Source organism: Octopus sinensis, linkage group LG10, assembly GCF_006345805.1.
Source record: "Octopus sinensis linkage group LG10, ASM634580v1, whole genome shotgun sequence".
NCBI classification, from domain to species: Eukaryota; Metazoa; Mollusca; class Cephalopoda; order Octopoda; family Octopodidae; genus Octopus; species Octopus sinensis.
Window position 1 is genome coordinate 72,122,194 of NC_043006.1, and position 20,401 is coordinate 72,142,594.

Below are 20,401 nucleotides of genomic sequence, written 5' to 3' on the forward strand. Positions count from 1 at the left end.
TGGGGCTTTCCCTGTCTTCATGCTTCTAATTGCCTTAGCTACCACGGAACTATCAACTCGGATAGCTGGTCCCTCTGTCGGGTCAACATTCGGCAGACTCTCTTTATCCCATTCATTTTCCTCATTCAGCAACCTTTCATAGTGGCGTCTCCAAGCTTCTCTCTTTGCATCCTCATTTAACGCAAGTGAACCATCCTCCATGCGAACACAGACAAAATAGATGAACATCAATGGAATTTGTATCTTGTGGTACCAGTGCCTGTGGCACACAAGAAATCCATCAGTGCCGTAGTCAGTGCGGTGGGCACATGACAAACACCATCCGATCGTGGCCGTTCGCCAGCCTCATCTAGCACCTGTGTCGGTGGCACATAAAAACACCATCCGAAGACCCGGCAAGACTAGTCAGGCCATAACCCATGGCCCCTACCTGGGACGTAGTCAGTCCACCTGTGCATACCTTCCTTCTTGTGACACTTGTGAAGACCTGTTGAGGCAAGTGAAAATCAAATCAAATCAAAACAAATCAAAATAGATGAACATCAATGGAATTTGTATCTTGTGGTACCAGTGCCGGTGGCACGTGGCACATAAGAAAACCATCCGAACGTGGCCGTAGCCAGTACCGCATCGACTGGCCTCCGTGCTGTGGGCACGTAACAAGCACCATCCGATCGTGGCCGTTTGCCAGCCTCATCTGGCACCTGTGTCGGTGGCACATAAAAACACCATCCGAGCGTGGCCGTCTGCCAGCCTCGTCTGGCACCTGTGTCGGTGGCACATAAAAACACCGTCCGAGCGTGGCCGTCTGCCAGCCTCGTCTGGCACCTGTGTCGGTGGCACATAAAATCACCCACTACACTCTCGGAGTGGTTGGCGTTAGGAAGGGCATCCAGCTGTAGAAACACTGCCAGATCTGACTGGACTGGTGCAGCTTTCGGGCTCCCCAGACCCCAGTTGAACCGTCCAACCCATGCTAGCATGGAAAGCGGACGTTAAATGATGATGATGATGATGATGATGACACACACACATATAATATATACATATATATGACATATATATATATATATATATATATATATATATATATAATATATATATATATATATATATATATATATATATATATATATATATATATATATATATATATATATTATACATATATATATATATACACACACACACACACACACATATATGATGAGCTTCTTCATATGTGTGTGTGTGTGCATCTTTGTGGCTGTCCTCTACCACCACTTGACAACTGGTGCTGGTGTGTTTACATCCCTGTAACTTAACAGTTCAGCAAAAGAGAACAATAGAATTAGTGCCAGGCTTAAGATTAAAAGTACTGGGGTTGATTTGTTTGGCAAAAAAACTATTCAAGGCAGCACTCCAGCATGACCGTAGTCTAATGACTGAAACAAGAAAAAGATATACAAGACAAACTTACTTCTCTCACACTTCCTTTCATAACTGTTACTCTAAATACTCATTATAATCGGATTAAACCTATTGGTAAAAAATAATTCATGAATAAGAAATAGGTTTGTGTGAATGAGAGCATACAGCATTCTTTTTGCAAATGAATAAATCACAAGTTAATAGTAATCATTATCAAACAACTTTAAAGTACCATCATACTTTTATGGGTGTGTTGTTAACAGTAGAAATGAATTCAATTAGAACCATTTTCTCAGACATTATATGAAAAGTTTCAGAGAAACACTTTTCCAACTACAGCCCTGGTTTGATGAATACTGAAAGAAGCCTGATGTGTATGTGTGTGTGTGTGTGATCATTATCATTATTTTAATGTCTTCTTTTTCATGCTTGAATGAGTCAGGTGAGATTTACTGAGGCAGAATTACTTGCAGCTGGAGGCTCTTATATTGGCCAACCTCCACTTTTCTCCAAGCAAAGTAATATTTTTCCCTAGTCTGGAAATGTTTTTGAAAAAAGTCTGCAAACAAACATCACTGTTTGTACAATGGGGATGAAGTTTGTTTACACACACTCTCTCTTTCTCTCTCTCTCTCTTTCCCTCTCACACACACAAACACACATATTACAAGCTACTTTTCAATTTCTGTCTATAAAATTCAGTCACACGCTTTTGGTCTGCACAGAGCCATAAAAGACACTTGCCCAAGAGCTGCACAGTGAGACTAACCTCAAAATCTTGTGCTTGCAAAACAAACTTCTTAACCATACAACAATGCCTATATATATATATATATATATATATATATGTATATATATTCTTTTACTTGTTTCAGTCATTTGACTGCAGCCATGCTGGAGCACCACCTTTAGTCAAGCAAATGGACATCAGGACTTATTCTTTGTAAGCCTAGTACTTATTCTATCGCTAAGTTATGGGGATGTAAACACACCACCATCGGTTGTAAAGCGATGTTGGGGGGACAAACATAGACACACATATATACATATATATGACGGGCTTTCAGTTTCCGTCTACCAAATCCACTCACAAGGCTTTGGTCAGCCCGAGGCTATAGTAGAAGACACTTGACCAAGGTGTCATGCACCTTGTGGTTGGCAAACAAGCTACTTACCACACAGCCACTCATGCGCATAATTTGACATATTTCACATATATGTATGGGGGTGTTTCAAAGCAATTAGCTAATTGGATACAAGTGAGTAATTTTGTATATTTATGAAATGAGAATATAGACATTTGTATTTGTTGTAACTTATAATAAAGAATGTTATGCATAATAGTTATATTCTACATCTAAAAATGCTTATCTGATAGCAACAGATACAAAATATTTGCCTCTACACAGCAGTACAATTAAATAGTGTGGTCTCCAACAGTTGAAGAAACTCCTCCACTTGCATCAACTTTTGTAAGACCACTACCCATAAAGCAAAAGATACTTTAATGTGTTGTACACCTCAGCCACATCCAGAATTGTGGTTGGTCTTTTTTTGTTTTTTTGTCCCTGTGTCAAGATGATTTCTACCAACTTTGTAGAAATCTCAACAACCAATAAAGAGTACTCCTATGGAAACAGATTCCATATTTGTTGCCTGTTTGCTTCCAACTTCACTCCCATCTCCATGTGCACATCTTTGCCAGATGTTAAAAACATTTCCAGTCACTTTATGTCAACAAGGTCGCTGCCCTTCCAACAATTGTTTTATCACCCTCAAACAGTGGACCCCAGAGTTAATCTTTATCTTTGTCAAACTCTTCAATTCTTATTTCTCTTTAGGGGATCTAGCTTACTCTGAGAAACATGCCAGTGTATCTCATCCTCAAGAAATGCAATCTCTCTGTTCTTGCCGACTACCAAACTATCAGTCTCACCTTTGACATATCAAAGACAATAGAAACAATCATGAGCAATCACCTCCAACATGTTCTGTCTTTCTCTCTTCTCTGTGACCAGTTTGTCTTCAATAGTGGATGTTCCCTCACTTTGAGAATTTCAACAAAAGCAAAGTTGTTGCATTTGGTATCAGTAAAGCGTTTAACTGTATTTGACATGAGAACTTTCCAGCTAAACTTGCCATCTCTGTGCTCTTTCCATCTCTTCTGTCTTCAATTGGAAGCTTCTTATTTCTTTATTGCCCACAAGGGACTAAACATAGAGGGGACAAACAAGGACAGACAAATGGATTAAGTTGATTACATCGACCCCAGTGTGTAACTGGTACTTAATTTATCGACCCCGAAAAGATGAAAGGCGAAGTCGACCTCGGCGGAATTTGAACTCAGAATGTAAAGACAGACGAAATACCGCTAAGCATTTTTCCCGTTGTGCTAACGTTTCTGCCAGTTCGCCAATTGGAAGCTTCTTGTCAGACCATATTTCATTGCAACATGTGCTCATGGTTCTCTTTAACCCACACAGTATCAACTCTGGTATGCTTCATGGTTTGACTCTGTTATCACCTCCAACAATGCACTACTGTACAGATGTTTCCATTCTTATTCATTAAATGTTCCACACACAAACATAATCCATATGCAACAATCTAAAAATATCTGGGATTATGCTGCAACTACCACAAACATATGCATACTAGATCAGATCACTAAAACTATTTGATTGAATGGAGAAGACTCACTATTAAAATATAACCCCTGGTCTACTCCACCTTTTCTACCACTACTGAAATGGGTTCTGCTCCTATGAAATAGCTCACAACCCAGCATGATATCTGTCTCTCCTTCAATCACTATCTATATAGTGTCTTATCTTTAAGGCCCTCTATTAATCACATTACCCAACCCACCCTCCTCAAAGTGTTAACTCTACACCCAACTCTACATGTTCTTCATAAACCAGATTGACCTGACTAATCTTACAAGATCTACAAAGGTCATGGACATAGCTCCACTTCTTCATTAACCAATTAAAGTTGTCTATAATCTTTTCTTTTTTTTTGAAATCTTTATTTGGGAATTGGACGTTTTCGGCATTACAATAACCCTAATCCTAACCCTCTTGACATACTAACCCTAAACACCGGGTGTACGTATTCTTTACTTCCGCCGGGAATTGTGGAAATTGACTTTAATTAAAATAGTTTTGACAACACTCAACAAGTGGAAAGTACTTGGGTCAGTCTCAAGCGACGGATCAATCGGTGCTGTGGCACAATGCTTCGTTCTTTTTGTTTTTTGGACGTTATCGTGTAGTTTAAGGATTTGGCTGCTATTTCCAGCATGTCAAGAGACCATGTAAAGGTTTCGTGTATGCCGATCTCCATGGCAATGGAAATCAGCGAACACGATACGTCAACAATGGAGATTTTCGATTGGCTAAAATGACATAACTTTAAATGCTTGTAATTTCTTTATTATTAATTTCTAGGAAAAAAAACCGGAAAAAATATTAACGCGATTTTTGTCATCAGCACGCCAAACAACATGGGAACAACATTTTCTGAAAATTTGTAAAATTTCAAGTGGTCGGAAGAAATTTAACAAAACTCTCTCTTTCTATATATGTGGATAGATAGATAGATAGATAGATAGAGAGAGAGAGGGGAGAGAGAGAGAGACAGACAGAGAGGAGACAGACGCACACACAGTTTAGCCCAAGGTTGCCGCATGCCGAAAGCAGTGGTACAAACTGCAGTTTGACAAAGTTTATGAGCGGAGATTCTTAGATTCAAGGATCACCAACTGACCCATAGGAAACTTGTAATAAACGTGAGTATTGTTCACCAGTTAAGATATAAATAAAGAAAAAACTAAAGACGAAGCTCAAGAATAAAAGAAAGTTATGAACGGTTCTGCCGTTTTACAGTTTCCTCTTTCGGCAAACTCCTGAACTAATTCTGACAAGGTTAGATAACTCTAGATATTTACATATCAAAACAGTTTGACAGGTTAAATTAGCAGTAAGCATCATGATTCGCTGTTTATTCCATCAACACGTTGCCATTAGTCGTTCCAGTTGGAAACCCCTTTTATTCAGTACCCCACTTTATTCCAGGCTAACTAAGTTGTCTAAAGCTTGTTACGCAGATTTCTCTAACTTTTCATTCGCCACGTATGTATGTTTATTAATCGTTTCTAACACTTATTTCTTTATTTTCCTTAGATACTGCTTGTCCTTTTCACATTCTTAGGCACCTGCATCTTTTCTCTCATCTATACACGTTCATGTTGACCTATTCATATATTATCCGGTGCTTCTCTGAAATCGACACAATCACCTGTATATCTTCAACATACATTTGCTTTTTATAAATGTTTACTCTTTTATATTATAATCGCCACTTCAAAATTCATAGAATCGCAGTGTATAAAAATTAAGGCTGCTTTTGATAAACTTTGTTATTCAATTTGGTCATGGTCACACTAAAGAAAGTTATTTTTATTAATGTAACTAGTCCAGAACTTAAAGTTAAATAGGAACGTTAAATTATACAAACTCCCCGGTAGTTTTTACTCAGTTTCTGCCCCATTCAAAGTGCTGTTGTTTTTTTAGATCAGCTTTAATCTTATACAGTCGTGGACAACCTGCGGCCGGCTGAACCTTTTGAATGACACGCCTAATGAAAAATTATATTATAGTGCAACCCATCAGATGATGAGCCTTATCATGCGGCCCGCTTCTCGAAAAAAGTTGCCCATGCCTAATCTAGTACGTATCAGTGGTCAAAGATGTTCCAACCGTGACCGTTTAGTCTTTCTTTTCGAATATACTGTATCTTGGACTAGCAGTATCTAATGCATCTCTGTTGTTTTAAATTTTATTAGGGTGTAATTTGAAGGGGATTTGGTTGCTATTTCTAGCAGTTCAATTGGCAGCTCTGCAGTTCTCTCGCAGATAAGTGGGTGTTTCTGTTTACATGAATGAGTAGATCTATGAATGCAGGTATTTCTGTCGTGATCATATCTCTTTCTTTTCTTTCTTACTAAAGTAAGGCATTATGTACATTCCGGACTACGTGTCGCCTTTTTTTTTAAAATAGATAACGGGATGTGATTTTAGAGAAATTTGGCTGATCCCATGCGACTACGTGTACGCTCCCTTTTTGACTCACCTTTTGTTTGGGCGGAAGCCTTTCCGTTTTATGTGATACTTCTTGACACCAAACAAAACTTGTATACTAAAGGATTCAGTAAAATCGATTTATTTGGGGTGGACGTCTTAACCTAGATGAAATTCCTCGTGGTGTATCTTCTGGCTCTTTACGTACTGAGTTCAAATTCCGCTGTGGTCAACTTTACTTTTCATCGTTTTAGGGTTGATAAAATAAAGTACTGGTGAAATAATAGTTTTTATTTTAGGCACAATGCTAGCAATTTTTAAGCGAGTTGTGTAGTCGATTACAATTGATTGTTACTTTAACTTAACCCTTCAGCGAGATTTGAACTCAAGACATAAAGAAATATTGCCAAATATTTATTTTAACGCGGTAACTATTCTGCCAGCCTGCCAAGTATAACAATAATTCTTTCTAATTTTGGCACAAGGCCAGCACTTTTAAATGGAAGGGAAAAGTCAGTTACATCGGCTCAGTACTTGACTGGTACCTTATTTCATCGACCCTAAAAGCATGAAAAGCAAAGTTGGTTTCGGCGGGATTTGAACTCAGAACGTAAAGAACTGGAAGAAATATTACGAAGTGTTTTGTTAGACGCACTAACGATTCTGCTAACTCGCTGCTTTACCATTTATAATAACAATCTTTTCTACTATAGGCACAAAGTCTGAAATTTTAGGGAAGGAGTCTAGTCGATTGCATCGACCTCAGTGCTTGATTGGTATTTATATTAAAGACTCCGGAAAGATAAAAGACAGAGTCTGCTTCGGCAGAATCTGAACTCAGAACGTAAAGGTGGAAGAAATGCCACAAAACAGTTTGTCCAGCGTGCTAGCGATTCTGGTAGCTCGCTACCTTTATAATTATAATGCGTTCAATTTTTGGCACATGGCTCGGCATCTTAATAATAATAATAATAGTAATCCTTTCTTCTATAAGCACAAGACTTGAATTTTGTGGGGAGGGGCAAGTTGATTACATCAACTCCAGTACTCAACTGGTACATAATTTATCGACCTCGGCGGAATTTGAACTCAGAACGTAGCGGCAGACGAAATACCTATTCTTTACTTCCCACAAGGGGCTAAACACAGAGGGGACAAACAAGGACAGACAAACGGATTAAGTCGATTACATCGACCCCAGTGCGTAATTGGTACTTAATTTATCGACCCCGAAAGGATGAAAGGCAAAGTCGACCTCGGCGGAATTTGAACTCAGAACGTAACGGCAGACGAAATACCGCTAAGCATTTCGCCCGGCGTACTAACGATTCTCCCTGCTCGTCGCCTTCGTAATAATAATAACTATTTCTTTTATTTGCCACCGGGGCGAAGGAGGAAGGTGACAACACAAAGATAGACATAAAGGGGTTTACTTATAATGAAATCATTAATGATAACGTATATATATATATATATATATATATATGCGAGGCAGAAGTAATCGTATTTATAAGAGTGCTTTAAGTTTTGATTAGTATTGTTTCTTCCATCCTGTATAATTTTTTTTTCGATTAGCTTTTGACATTCCTTGTACTAAAGTTTGCAACTAGACTAGGGTCGCCATTCGTCTGCATTGTCCAGGCCATGTCCTGGATTCAGTTGTCAAAATTTGCGTCCCTGAATAATTAAAAAAAATTTGTAATTTTACAAAATTATGTGTAATTTTTTTATTTACCATGTCCCCCAGAATCTGTAGTTTATAATAAGAAAAAAGCCAAAGGCTCAAAGTGTGTGTTGGGCTGGATCACGGAGGGTCATGGTGATTGTTAGTGGAGATGTCCTGGATTCTGACTGTTGAAGTATGGTAACCCTACCCTAACTTAATTAAAATAATCATAACCTAGTATCAGGAGTGTGGACTTGACAAATCAAAAGCTTACCATGTAATACTTCCTTTGTCAATAATTCATCATCATTGATTAACGTCTGTTTTCCATGCTGGCATGGGTTGGACGGTTTGACAGGAACTGACCAGCCAGAGAGCTGTCCAAGCTTTGTTTATCTGTTTTGGCATGGTTTCTATGGCCGAATGCCTTTCCTAATGCCAACCACTTTACAGAGTGTGCTGGGTGCTTTTGACTCAAGGCAGTAGCCATAGCCTTTTGTAAGCCTTTACAATGTAAAGGAGGGATAAATATTTGATTAAAATTGCCATTGAAGATAGACTGGATGCAGGCGTATTTCTTGTTATAAAATTCACCTTGCAACCATATGGTTTCGTGTTCAATCCCACTGCACAGCACCATGAACAAGTGTCTTCTACCTTCACTTTGGGTTGATACAATACATTGAGTGTGGAAGCCTGTTGTATGTGTATATATGTATTTCTATGTCTTTTGCTGATGTATATCAATGAAGTAAACACCAGCTAGGAAGTCAAAAACTGGTGTTCTTTAAGCAAAGTCTTTTGTGATATTTGTTTTGAAACTAGTTTTAAACATTGTCTTGTGATTCTTGACCTTCTTTCCCTGACTATGTTGTGAGAAAAATAAAGTTTCAATAACTTGCCCTTGTGTAAAGTGTATGTATGTGTGTGTGTAGTGGGATGAGGAAAAGTAGGTGAATTCTATAATGTTGTTGACAATTTTGAGGAAACCGAGACGACAGTGCTTTCATGACTGAAAAATTTAACAAAATTATGTAAAACATCTGTAAACATTACATTCCATGTGTTAGTTGAGAATTACCAAACTAACAATGGGCAGAGTAAAACATATTTGAAAATGTTTGTGCTAAAAATATGAAATATTTTATGTGAGAAACAATTTCAACGTTTTGAAATGATGTCCACTGCTGACTTTTTACTGAAGAAGCTAAAACTATTTTTATCGCACAAAAAGAGGAAGAAGTATTTTTCATCATCATCATCATCCTCGTCCTTTGACATCCATTTTCCATGCTGGCATAAGTTGGATGGTTTGACAAGAGCTGGGAAGCTGCACCAGGTTCCAGTCTGATTTGGTTTGGTTTTTATGGCTGGATGGCCTTCCTAACACAAACCATATTGCATTGTGTACTGGATGTGTTTAACAGAGCACCAGCACAAGTGCTTATCACATGGCATCAGCACAAGTGTTTATTACATGGCACCAACACAAGTGTTTATTATGTGGTACATAGCACCGGCACAAGTGCTTATTACGCGGCACCGGCACAAGTGCTTATTATGCGGCGCCGGCACAAGTGCTTATTATGCGGCGCCGGCACAAGTGCTTATTATGCGGCGCCGGCACAAGTGCTTATTACGCGGCGCCAGCACAAGTGCTTATTATGCAGTGCCGGCACAAGTGCTTATTATGCGGCGCCGGCACAAGTGCTTATTACGCGGAGCCGGCACAAGTGCTTATTACGTGGCGCCGGCACAAGTGCTTATTACGCGGCACCGGCACAAGTGCTTATTACGCAGCGCTGGCACAAGTGCTTATTACGCGGCACCGGCACAAGTGCTTATTACGTGGCACCGGCACAAGTGCTTATTACGCGGTACCGGCACAAGTGCTTATTACGCAGCGCCAGCACAAGTGCTTTTTATGTGGCACTGGCACAGCACCCTTGCAAGCCAACCCTCTTCACCAGGGGATGTGACCTTGTTAAGGTTTAAGAATCAACATCTTTTATCTTTCTAGCATTAAGATAAAAGACTGATAAATTAACCCATTTGTCTTCAACAACTTGAATCAGACCTTTCATATTTGATAGTTGTATGCAATGAGACTGGACTCCTAAAATATGATTATTTCACTATTTTATTTCATCATTTAATGTCCATAATTCATGCTTGTATGGATCAAATGGTTTGACAGGATTTGATGGGCCCAAGGACTGCATTATGTACCAGTGCCTGCTTTGGTATGGTTTCTTTGACTTGATGCTTTTCCTAACATCAACCACTTTATAGCATGGACTTGTGCTTTTTTTTTTGTATCCCTGCATTATTTGAGTTGCTGTGCAATATGCAAGACTATGAACTCTTGGGCAGGTGGTGGGGACAGCTACATACTAGAGGATGGTAGTGGGGGTGGGATTACTATGAGAAGCTGGGGTGCAGAGCAGGTTCTAGAAGAAGGATCTGCATAGCTACTCACATCTAGTAGGTGAAGAGGAGAAAGAGAAAATGATCAGTAGGAGCTGCAAGAGATAGATGATGGTGTGAAGTGCCCTGGTAGCTCCCACAAGGCACAAGGTGGGGAAAAGTGGATGGGTGGGTGAGTGGTTTGCAAGATTGTAGGGGAAGGAGAATATGAGGTTACAATGTGTGGGAGCTAATACTAGTTTTCCATATGTTAAGTAATTGAGACATTTTTATTAATGTCTTAGCCAGCGGAGGAAGGAAAGTGTTTATAACTCTGTTTTAGGCCTTTCAGACTGGTGAGAGGATGTTGTTTTTGGACTAAAAACTGGAAAACTTCAGATAAATATTTAGTTGTTAAAATCTGTGATAATTCCACATCTTTACTCTCATCTTCATCTTTAGCACAGTGCTACTCCATCTCTATGAGGTCCTCATTAGATATTTTTTTGTTGTGTGATTCAAGTATCTCTGCTGGATCATCTGTATTTATTTCATTAAATCTAGTGTTCCAATCCAATAACCTCTTGATTAGTATTTTATATTGCTTCCTCAAAACCAAGGAAGTCTGTAAGGCAGTTTGGATAGGTTTTACTCCAGACAAAATTAATTGTAATTGTTTTTACTTCTCACGCTGACTTGATCAAATTTTCAGTAGCATTCATGATATGGTAACTAACCATGCTGTAATTCTTTACAATCGATGAATTTAGATCTTGTAAGAACTTAATGATGTGCGATAAAAAAGTGGTCTTTGAATTTAGTAATAATTCTCTAGTCCATAGTTTGAGTAATGTTGGTTGTGTTTGGAAGCAAAAGCTATTTGAACATAATCTGTCATGTCAGTAGGTTAAGATAGCAATCTTGGAATAAAAGAAATTGAACAATTAGCATCATTTATTCATTATTTTAAAAAATATTTTACTGAACTGAAAAAATGCCATATACTACAAAAGAAAGCCAAACTAAGATGAAACAAAAATTTTGTATGAGAGCCACTTTTCTGTAGTACTTAGTTTTATTTTCTCATCAATGTTATTCAATTGAGGACAGCTTGAATATGCTGTTAGATTTTATTTATTGACCAGGTTATTGAGGTCTCCTAGACAGTAAAATACTTATCTGCTTTATTAAATCATTCTTATCATTAGTTTCTTTAACAAGTGTTATATACAAGTAGAACGTACTTTATCTCTTAGAGTTTGCAGGTGACAGTGTAACTACAATCTGTTGCCACTCACAGAACTATCTAATGGTCCCCATTTAACTGATATCACATTTCAACAGTTTCTCACCTCTATCAATGTTGACAGCTATGGAAAACAGAATTTTATTCGTCTAGATTACTACCTTTGACCTGTAATAGAGCTTGAGAATAAACCAAAAGCTACAGCATCTCCCCATACTACCACCACCACCACTACTGCTGCTGCTGCTATCCTCCCATCTCTGTTTGTACCATACTATTAAATGATGAGTTTTCTGGCAGTTTGGCAAATTTCATGGCAATTCAGCATATTGTCACATAGTAAAATATTTAAGAAACAAAAGCTATGTAATAATAAAATTAAAATAATTTGCATAAGGTACTTATTGTTTATAAAAATATAAGAAATATAAATATTTATAGTTTATAATATGAACAATAGGCGTAGGAGTGGCTGTGTGGTAAGTAGCTTTATTACCAATCATATGGTTCTGGGTTCAGTCCCACTGTGTGGCACCTTGGGCAAATGTCTTCTACTATAGCCTCGGGCCGACCAAATCTTTGTGAGTGAATTTGGTAGACGGAAGCTGAAAGAAGCCCATCGTGTATGTGTATATATATATATATATATATATATATATATATATGTATGTATGTGTGTTATATATTTGTATGTCTGTGTTTGTCCCCCCAACACTGCTTAGTGGTCCCTGTAACTTAGCGGTTCGGCAAAAGAGACCAATAGAATAAGTACTAGGCTTACAAAGAATAAGTCCTGGGGTCGATTTGCTCGACTAAAGGCAGTGCTCCAGCGTGGCCACAATCACATGACTGAAACCAGTAAAAGAGTGTAAATGAGAATGTAGACATGTATATATTGCTGATAATTATGGTTTCAAATATTAGCACAAGGCCAGCAATTTTGGGTGGAGAGGTAAATCAATTACATCGAACCCCCCCCCCCCCCAGTGCTCAACAGGTACTTATTTTATTGATCCCCAAAGGATGAAAGGAAAAGTCGACCTCAGTGGAATTTGAACTCAGAACATAAAGGTGGATGAAATACTGCTAAGCATTTTGCCTGGTATGCTAACGAGTGTGCCAGCTTGCCACCTTGTGTATTGTTTATAATAATGATTTCAAATTTTGGCACAAGGCCAGCAATTTCGGGGCATTATATTGACCCCAGCGCTCAACTGGTATTTATTTTATCAACCCTGAAAGGACGAAAGGCAAAGTTGGCCCCAGTGGCATTTGAACTCAGAACGTAGAGATATGAAATGCCACCAAGCATTTTACCCAGGGTGCTAATGATTTTTCCAGCACACCACTTTAACTTGAGTTCATATTAAAAACAGATAAAGGAAAACAGTTATCTTGGATATCACATTGATTTATCACATATAGGTTTCCTGGAGCCATTTATTCATGACAGATAAGTCAAATGAGGTAATGAAGAATTCAACCCTTTCTTTACTGTATTTATTTTGAGATGCTCTGTGTTTCTTTCAATTAATTTTAAATATAACAAATAAATTAGTAAAATAATTTAGTTATAATTAAACTAGTGTTAGAAACATAAATTGTGACTAAGGTTTGGTGGAAGATTTTAATTCAAAACTTAGGAAAATAAGACATTTGTACTACAAAGCCAGGGGCGATTGCAGCTGAGTTGGTTTTGAAAGGGTTAATATTCTGTCCATGAAACACTATTGCCATAAGTTACATAGGTCTGGCATATCACCAATCACTTCAATCTTTGATCACAATCTAGTAACCTGAGGTTTGTCTTCACAACTTCTTCCTAAGTTTTTCTCACCCATTCTCTTGATATCAGCAGTATATTACTGTGTTATACCCAATGCAGTAATATTCTGTTAATAATATTATCTACTACTACTACTACTACTACTACTGCTGCTGCTGCTGCTACTGCTACTACTACTACTACTTAGCTGTTCTTCAACAACTCATCCCCTTTCTGCACTGTCATTTATCTTTCCCCACCTTATCACCCCCCCAACTCATGTATCAATAGTCATCCTTCAGCCTAAACCTCAACCCTACCCAATTTTTACTGTTGTCACCTACTCTTCCCACCTCCCTGATTCCCCTTACTTATCACCCCTCAACATTTGTTCTTCATTATATTCACCCACTCATTCATTCCTTATCTTTAACCATCTCTCATTCTCCCACGTCTCATTCTCATCACATGTTTACCATATCAGTACACTCACCACACGTGAACACTTCATTTCATGTCTTTTATCTCCACCATTTCACCTATAATGTCCAGCTTTTCTCAGCTTTCCTGTGATCCACCATTTGTGTGTGTTAATATAAATCCTACCTAACATTATGTACATTTGACGGATAATTGTCCTCATCTTGTTTGTTGTTAACACAATGTTTCGGTTGATATACCCTCCAGCCTTCATCAGGTGTCTTGAGGAAATTTCAAACCTAGGTTCTCATTCCTAAAGTATTTTTCGATGTTGTTATCATTATTATCATTCAGGTCACTGCCTGGAATCGAACTCGGAATCTTGGGGTTAGTAGCCTGTGCTCTTAAACACTATGCCATAAGATTCCGAGTTTGATTCCAGGCAGTGACCTGAATAATGATAATAATAATAACATCGAAAAATACCTTAGGAATGAGAACCCAGGTTCGAAATTTCCCCAAGACACCTGATGAAGGCTGGAGGGTATATCAGCCGAAACGTTGTGTTAACAACAAACAAGATGAGGACAAATATCCGTCGAATGTAAATAATTCCTCATCTGTTAAATATAGAACTGTAGAATCCTGCCTAAGGTAGCAAGCTGGCGGAATCTTTAACACACCGAGCAGAATGCTTAGTGGCATTTTGTCCGTCTTTAGATTCTGTGTTTAAATTCTGCCAGGGTTGACTTTGCCTTTCATTCTTTCAGGAACGATAAAATAAGTAGCAGTTGAACACTGGGGTTAATGTAATCCACTTACCCCTTCCCTTGAAATTGCTGGCTTTGTGCCAAAATTTGAGACCAGTATTCAATATTTGGCATTTCTATAGTTCAACAGACTACATGCATCATTTCTCTTGTTATCCAAACAGATCTTAGTTTCTTTGTTAGAAAGCAACTTCTTCCTTATAGGAAGAATTCCTATATTAAAGATATGTGCATGTATCATCATCATCATCATTTAATGTCCATTTTTCCATGCCGGCATGGCTTAGAAGGTTTGACTAGATATGGTAAGCTGGAGAACTGCACCAGGCTTGGTTTCTATGGCTGGATGCGCTTCCCAACACCAACCACAGCACAGAGTGTACTGGGTTTCTTTTATGTGTCACAAGTATGGGTGCTATTTATGTGTCACTGGCATGGGTGCCTTTTACACAGCACTGGCCATGACCACATTTTCACTTAGCTTGATGTGTCTTCTCAAGCACAGCAATTCACCTGAAGTTATGGTCTATATATATAACATACACACACATACAAGCATATACACATGCACACATACGCACAAATACATATAAGCATACACACCTATATATAAGTATATACGCAAACATGCATACACATATGCCAAGTTCACATTCACCCATTTATTGAACACAATCTCAGACAGAAGAGGAAAGAGACTAGTGTAACTTTTTCTGATACTGTTTATAAATACAGCCACTCATCATCATCATCGTTTAACGTCCGTTTTCCGCGCTAGCACGGGTTGGTATATTATTATATTATGAGCAATACAAGATAGTGAATAGTAGATCTGGTTGATGGTTGACAAATTCCTACCATATTTTGTTATGTCCCTGTACATTCCGAGTTCAAATCATGCAGGGGTCAATGAAATATGTCCTAGTCAAGTGGGTCCCATTTGCAAGGTTATGTGCTTTATTTTGATATGAAGTCACTATGTTGTGCCCATATGGTTGTGATACATGTACCTGGTGTACCCTTATCAGACTGGTAGTCATGACAGGTATATTGAGCTTTGTATATTCGTACCCCTTTGTCACTGTAATGGCATGTGCTACTCTCTCACTCAATAATAATAATAATAATAGTAATAATAATAATAATAATAATAATACTAATAATAATAATACTAATAATAATAATCATCATCATCATCGTTTAACGTCCGCTTTCCATGCTAGCATGGGTTGGATGATTTGACTGAGGACTGGTGAACCAGATGGCTGCACCAGGCTCCAATCTGATCTGGCAGAGTTTCTACAGCTGGATGCCCTTCCTAATGCCAACCACTCTGAGAGTGTAGTGGGTGCTTTTATGTGCCACCGGCACGAAGGCCAGTCAGGCTGTACTGGCAACGGCCATGCTCAAGTGGTGTTTTTTACGTGCCTCCTGCACAGGAGCCAGTCCAGCAGCACTGGCAACGACCTTGCTTGAATGTTTTTTAGATGCCACTGGCACAAGTGCCAGTAAGGCGACGCTGGTAACAATTATGCTCGAATGGTGCTTTTTACGTGCCACCGGCATGGAAGCCAGTTAGCTATTCTGGGCAACGATCATGCTTGGATGGTGCTCTTAGCGCTCCACTAGCACGGATGCCAATCATCGAATTTTATTTCGCTTTCACTTGCCTCAAAAGTTATTTGAAAGCAGAGTTTAGTGTCCAATGAAGGAAAGGTATGTATAAGTGGGCTGGTTACACCCCTGGCATATGCCTATGCCAGGGGTGTAATAATAATAATCATAATAATAATAATAATCATGATATTTCTATTTTTCAGAGTCCCTGCTTCCAGAATGCATTCAGCAGTGTTGGCCAATTTAGACCCAACCCAGGCCAAACTTATGTCAGAGGAGTGCATTCTTGTGGATGAGATGGACCGAGTTCTGGATAAAGCCACAAAACAAGAGTGCCATCTTATGGCAAATATTAACAAAGGTAAATTCTGCAGTTGAAGGGTAGATGGTTCATCATGTTTCTTTGTTATTAAGATCATATAAATAAATAATGTTAACTTTATTGATGATAAATTGGAAACTCAAACAGGTTTGGCTTTCTATGTTCTTGTATGATTATTGTATGTCAGAAAAGCCATTATGAGTGGTGGGGTTGGCAAAAAAGGTTAAGAAGTTTGTTGAAATAGATGTCATGTGTATCACTTGATAAAATAGCCATTATTTTGACTATGAAGAAAAAACGGATAAAATACTACAGCTCTATGTTTACTAATAGTAAACATAGAGCTGTAGTATTTAGCAAATATAAATACCAGTAAATTTGAGTTTAATATGAGTATATAGTCCTTAATATAAGCTGTGTGGAGGTTCATGGCTTGGTTAAGGTGTCAGCATCATGATCATAAGATTGTGGTTTTGATTCCTGGACTGGGCGACACGTTATGTTCTTGAGCAAAACACTTCATTTCACATTGCTCCAGTCCACTCAGCTGGCAAAAATGAGTAACACTGCAATGGACTGGTGTCCCATCCAGCTGGGGAACACATACATCATAGAAACTGGGAAACCGGGCCCATGAGCCTGGCTAGGCTTTAAAAAGGGCGCATTAAAGATTTTTTTTTTTAAATATAAGATGTATCTTTTGCTTGAATCCTTTAGCATTTAAGCCAGCCAAATCTGGCCAAAATATTCTACCTGTTTTATGTTCAAACCAACCAGATTGAGTCTTTCACACTTTCCTTACAATGTCATTCTAAAAATATATAACCACATCATCAAAATTTTGAAGGTATAAGAAAATACCTGATTAATTCAAAACAATGTCAGTAAATAAGAATTATGATATAATTTATATTTGAATGCTAAAGGGTTAATTGTGTTGGCTACCTTCATATAAGATTAATAACTGTAACAAAGATGAGTACATATACAATTAAATTGATATATATTTGGTCTGGTTATGCAATTAGACCCACAAAGGCCTTCTATAAGTTTGGGATGAGGATCAAACCATTCTGTTTTGTTGTTATTTATCAGTTTACTTTTCTTCCCTTGTATTTATTCATAATCTACCCTGTGTTGGAACAGTCAGAATTATAAGATAGATTATAAGAGAAAACTTCTATTATAGTTACTACTATTTACACTATGAAGCATTGTTGGCAAGTAATACAAGTTCCCATGCGAAACCTGTATGAGTTATATGTATGAACAGTATGAGCATTGTATTAGAGAAACTGGATGACTTTTACTCTCTGATACATTCATTTATACTCAAAATACATAGTCAAACACAATTGCAGCAGGGAAGGTGTTTATAAGTCATTTAAAAACACACAAAAACTCTTTAGATTCACTTTGATATTCTAATTTAGTTTGTCAAAATATTTTCGTTGCTTTGAAACCATGACAAAATTCCATGCTGTCAGTGAACAGGTCATGGTTTCAAAGCGATGAAAATATTTTGACAAATTAAATTTAAATGTTGAAGTGAATCTAACGGTTTTTGTGTGTTTTTTAAATGGCTTATAAACACCTTCCACACAGCAATTGTTTTTGTTTCAGCACATGTTCTCAGATCAAGTCACTTGCTATGCAAGTACATCTCCGTAATATATTGTCAAAGAAATTGATAAAATCAAATGGCTCTAAAGTATCACCACAAAGAGTTGCTGTAGATCTTTATTTCTTCATCAGGTGTGAGAATAGTGGGGTTTTATATGTACCTAAAGTTCTTTAATGCCATCCATTATCTGTCAAGGTATACCATATAGTTGTCATATCTCAAATACTTTTGCTCTGTGAACAGAAGTGGAAACCACAAAATTTGATTCTGCTTTTAGATTGCAACAAGTTAGTTATTTCTTCAATGATCCATTAAAATGTTAATGCTTGATTGAAGTTTGATCTGCTAGTATGGAAATCACATATGAAACTGATACAGGTTTTGTAGATGACTTGCCAATTCCTTATATGATACACAAATGCTAATAATCCTTTTTAAGGCAGCAGAAAACTCTATAGAGCTCTACCTAAATTATCAAAAGCAGAATACATAAATTTATACCTAGGTTTATATATGAATAGTTCAGGAAAGGATATCTTCACTAGAAAGGTAGTCGCATGGTCAGCTTATAACAAAGTGGCTAATATTTGGACATCTGACTCAAGATAATCCTTTGAAATTAATGGAAGAGAGAGACAGTAAATTTTATAGAACCACCTAAATTAAACCAGTATAAATGGAGGTTGAATTTATATGGTGACTTTTGTCTTTATCTTTTCTTTTACAGGAATGCTGCATCGAGCCTTCAGTGTATTTTTATTCAACACCAATGGGGAACTTTTGCTCCAACAGAGATCTTCAAAAAAAATTACATATCCAAGTATGTCAGCTGGTTTTTCCCCGACTTATATTAAAATATATAAAATTTAGTTTCTTTTTCTTTTGCAGGCATTGCTTCCATCTTACCTCTAACCAAATTGTCATCCAACCACTTCCATTATGGTCCTTGCCCATTGTTTAAAAAACCCCTTTTATTTATATATTAAATATCCTGTTGTACATCAATCAATTAAGGATTTTTGACATTGTAAAAGTGGTTGTTATCTGATTTAAAGACATTAGGCATTTTTTCATATTTATAATATCTAGCTCACTTCATATTTGATATTACCCTCAAATGCTGAGAGTTTCTCATCTTCAAAGTAGAAATTCATTTACTTTCATTAAATTGAATTCTGATTACATTACCTGTGCTTAGAAATCTAAGAGAATAAGTTGATCAATTGTGATAGATGTTAGATTTATTGTCAGCTACCATGGTATATCTCAGACCTGCTGTGGTTCAACAGTAACTATGCTTAACTTTAATTGAGATCTTAATAAATACACGTAGGGTTTTTTATTAACCCTGTGATTGTTGGAGTGAAATCTAAATATAGATTGTGATAGAAACAGTTGATGTCAATATGTAAGGTCCTACAATTTTAATTTGTGTTATATCCATCAATCTTATAATTGACAAATATAAATGTCTTCATATGGACATTGCATTTAACTAAACCTTTCAACTTAAGCTGGACTGAATGTTGCAGGATAATAGTATTCATCTGCTTGGAAAATTAGCAAAATTCAGAACTCAAATATTGAAGATAATTATTTGAAACAAGTTTTTAAGGATTTCACATATATGCTACTTTAAATTTTTAAATTACAGAAGCATTCTGAATGTTATTAATCCTAAATATATCAAATTATTATAACAGCACCCAATTAGGTTAAAGTCTTTATCATCCATAAATCCTGTACTACGGGTTAAATCCAACCACTTGCCACATATTTGATGGAATTTTATGACACTGAAAGGGTCCTTTTGATCTGAATTCTGAAAGTTTTTAACTGTATAAAAGTAGGTTAACAGTAAATTTGATGACCTTAAAAGTACAATTTTGACTTTGGTAAAAGATTCTCCTTCAAGTAAATCCCAAGTAAACTCAAACATGTTGGAGGAGAGTAGATGTCATTTAGGGCCTCTAATGTTAGATTTGGTGAAAACTTTGACAGGCAGTTATTTATCAAACTAAGTTTTGTTTCCAGTTTGTTACAGTTTTTTCGATTTGTTGGTCCCTGATTGGTA

At 37.3% G+C, this 20,401-nt stretch overlaps 1 protein-coding gene across 3 annotated transcripts in view; it reads left to right on the top strand.

Annotated features, from left to right (window-relative positions):
• Positions 1-5,041: 5,041 nt before the first annotated feature.
• Positions 5,042-20,401, top strand: part of LOC115216753 (isopentenyl-diphosphate Delta-isomerase 1) — a 28,885-nt gene continuing 13,525 nt past the window's right edge. The window contains exons 1-3 of one of the 3 annotated variants that reach the window (XM_029786311.2): positions 5,042-5,200; positions 16,585-16,742; positions 19,055-19,147. In XM_029786311.2, the coding sequence (XP_029642171.1) occupies positions 16,601-16,742; positions 19,055-19,147 (235 nt within the window). In that variant the 5' untranslated portion in view covers positions 5,042-5,200; positions 16,585-16,600. The other 2 variants (XM_036506794.1, XM_029786310.2) reach the window with 2 other exon arrangements.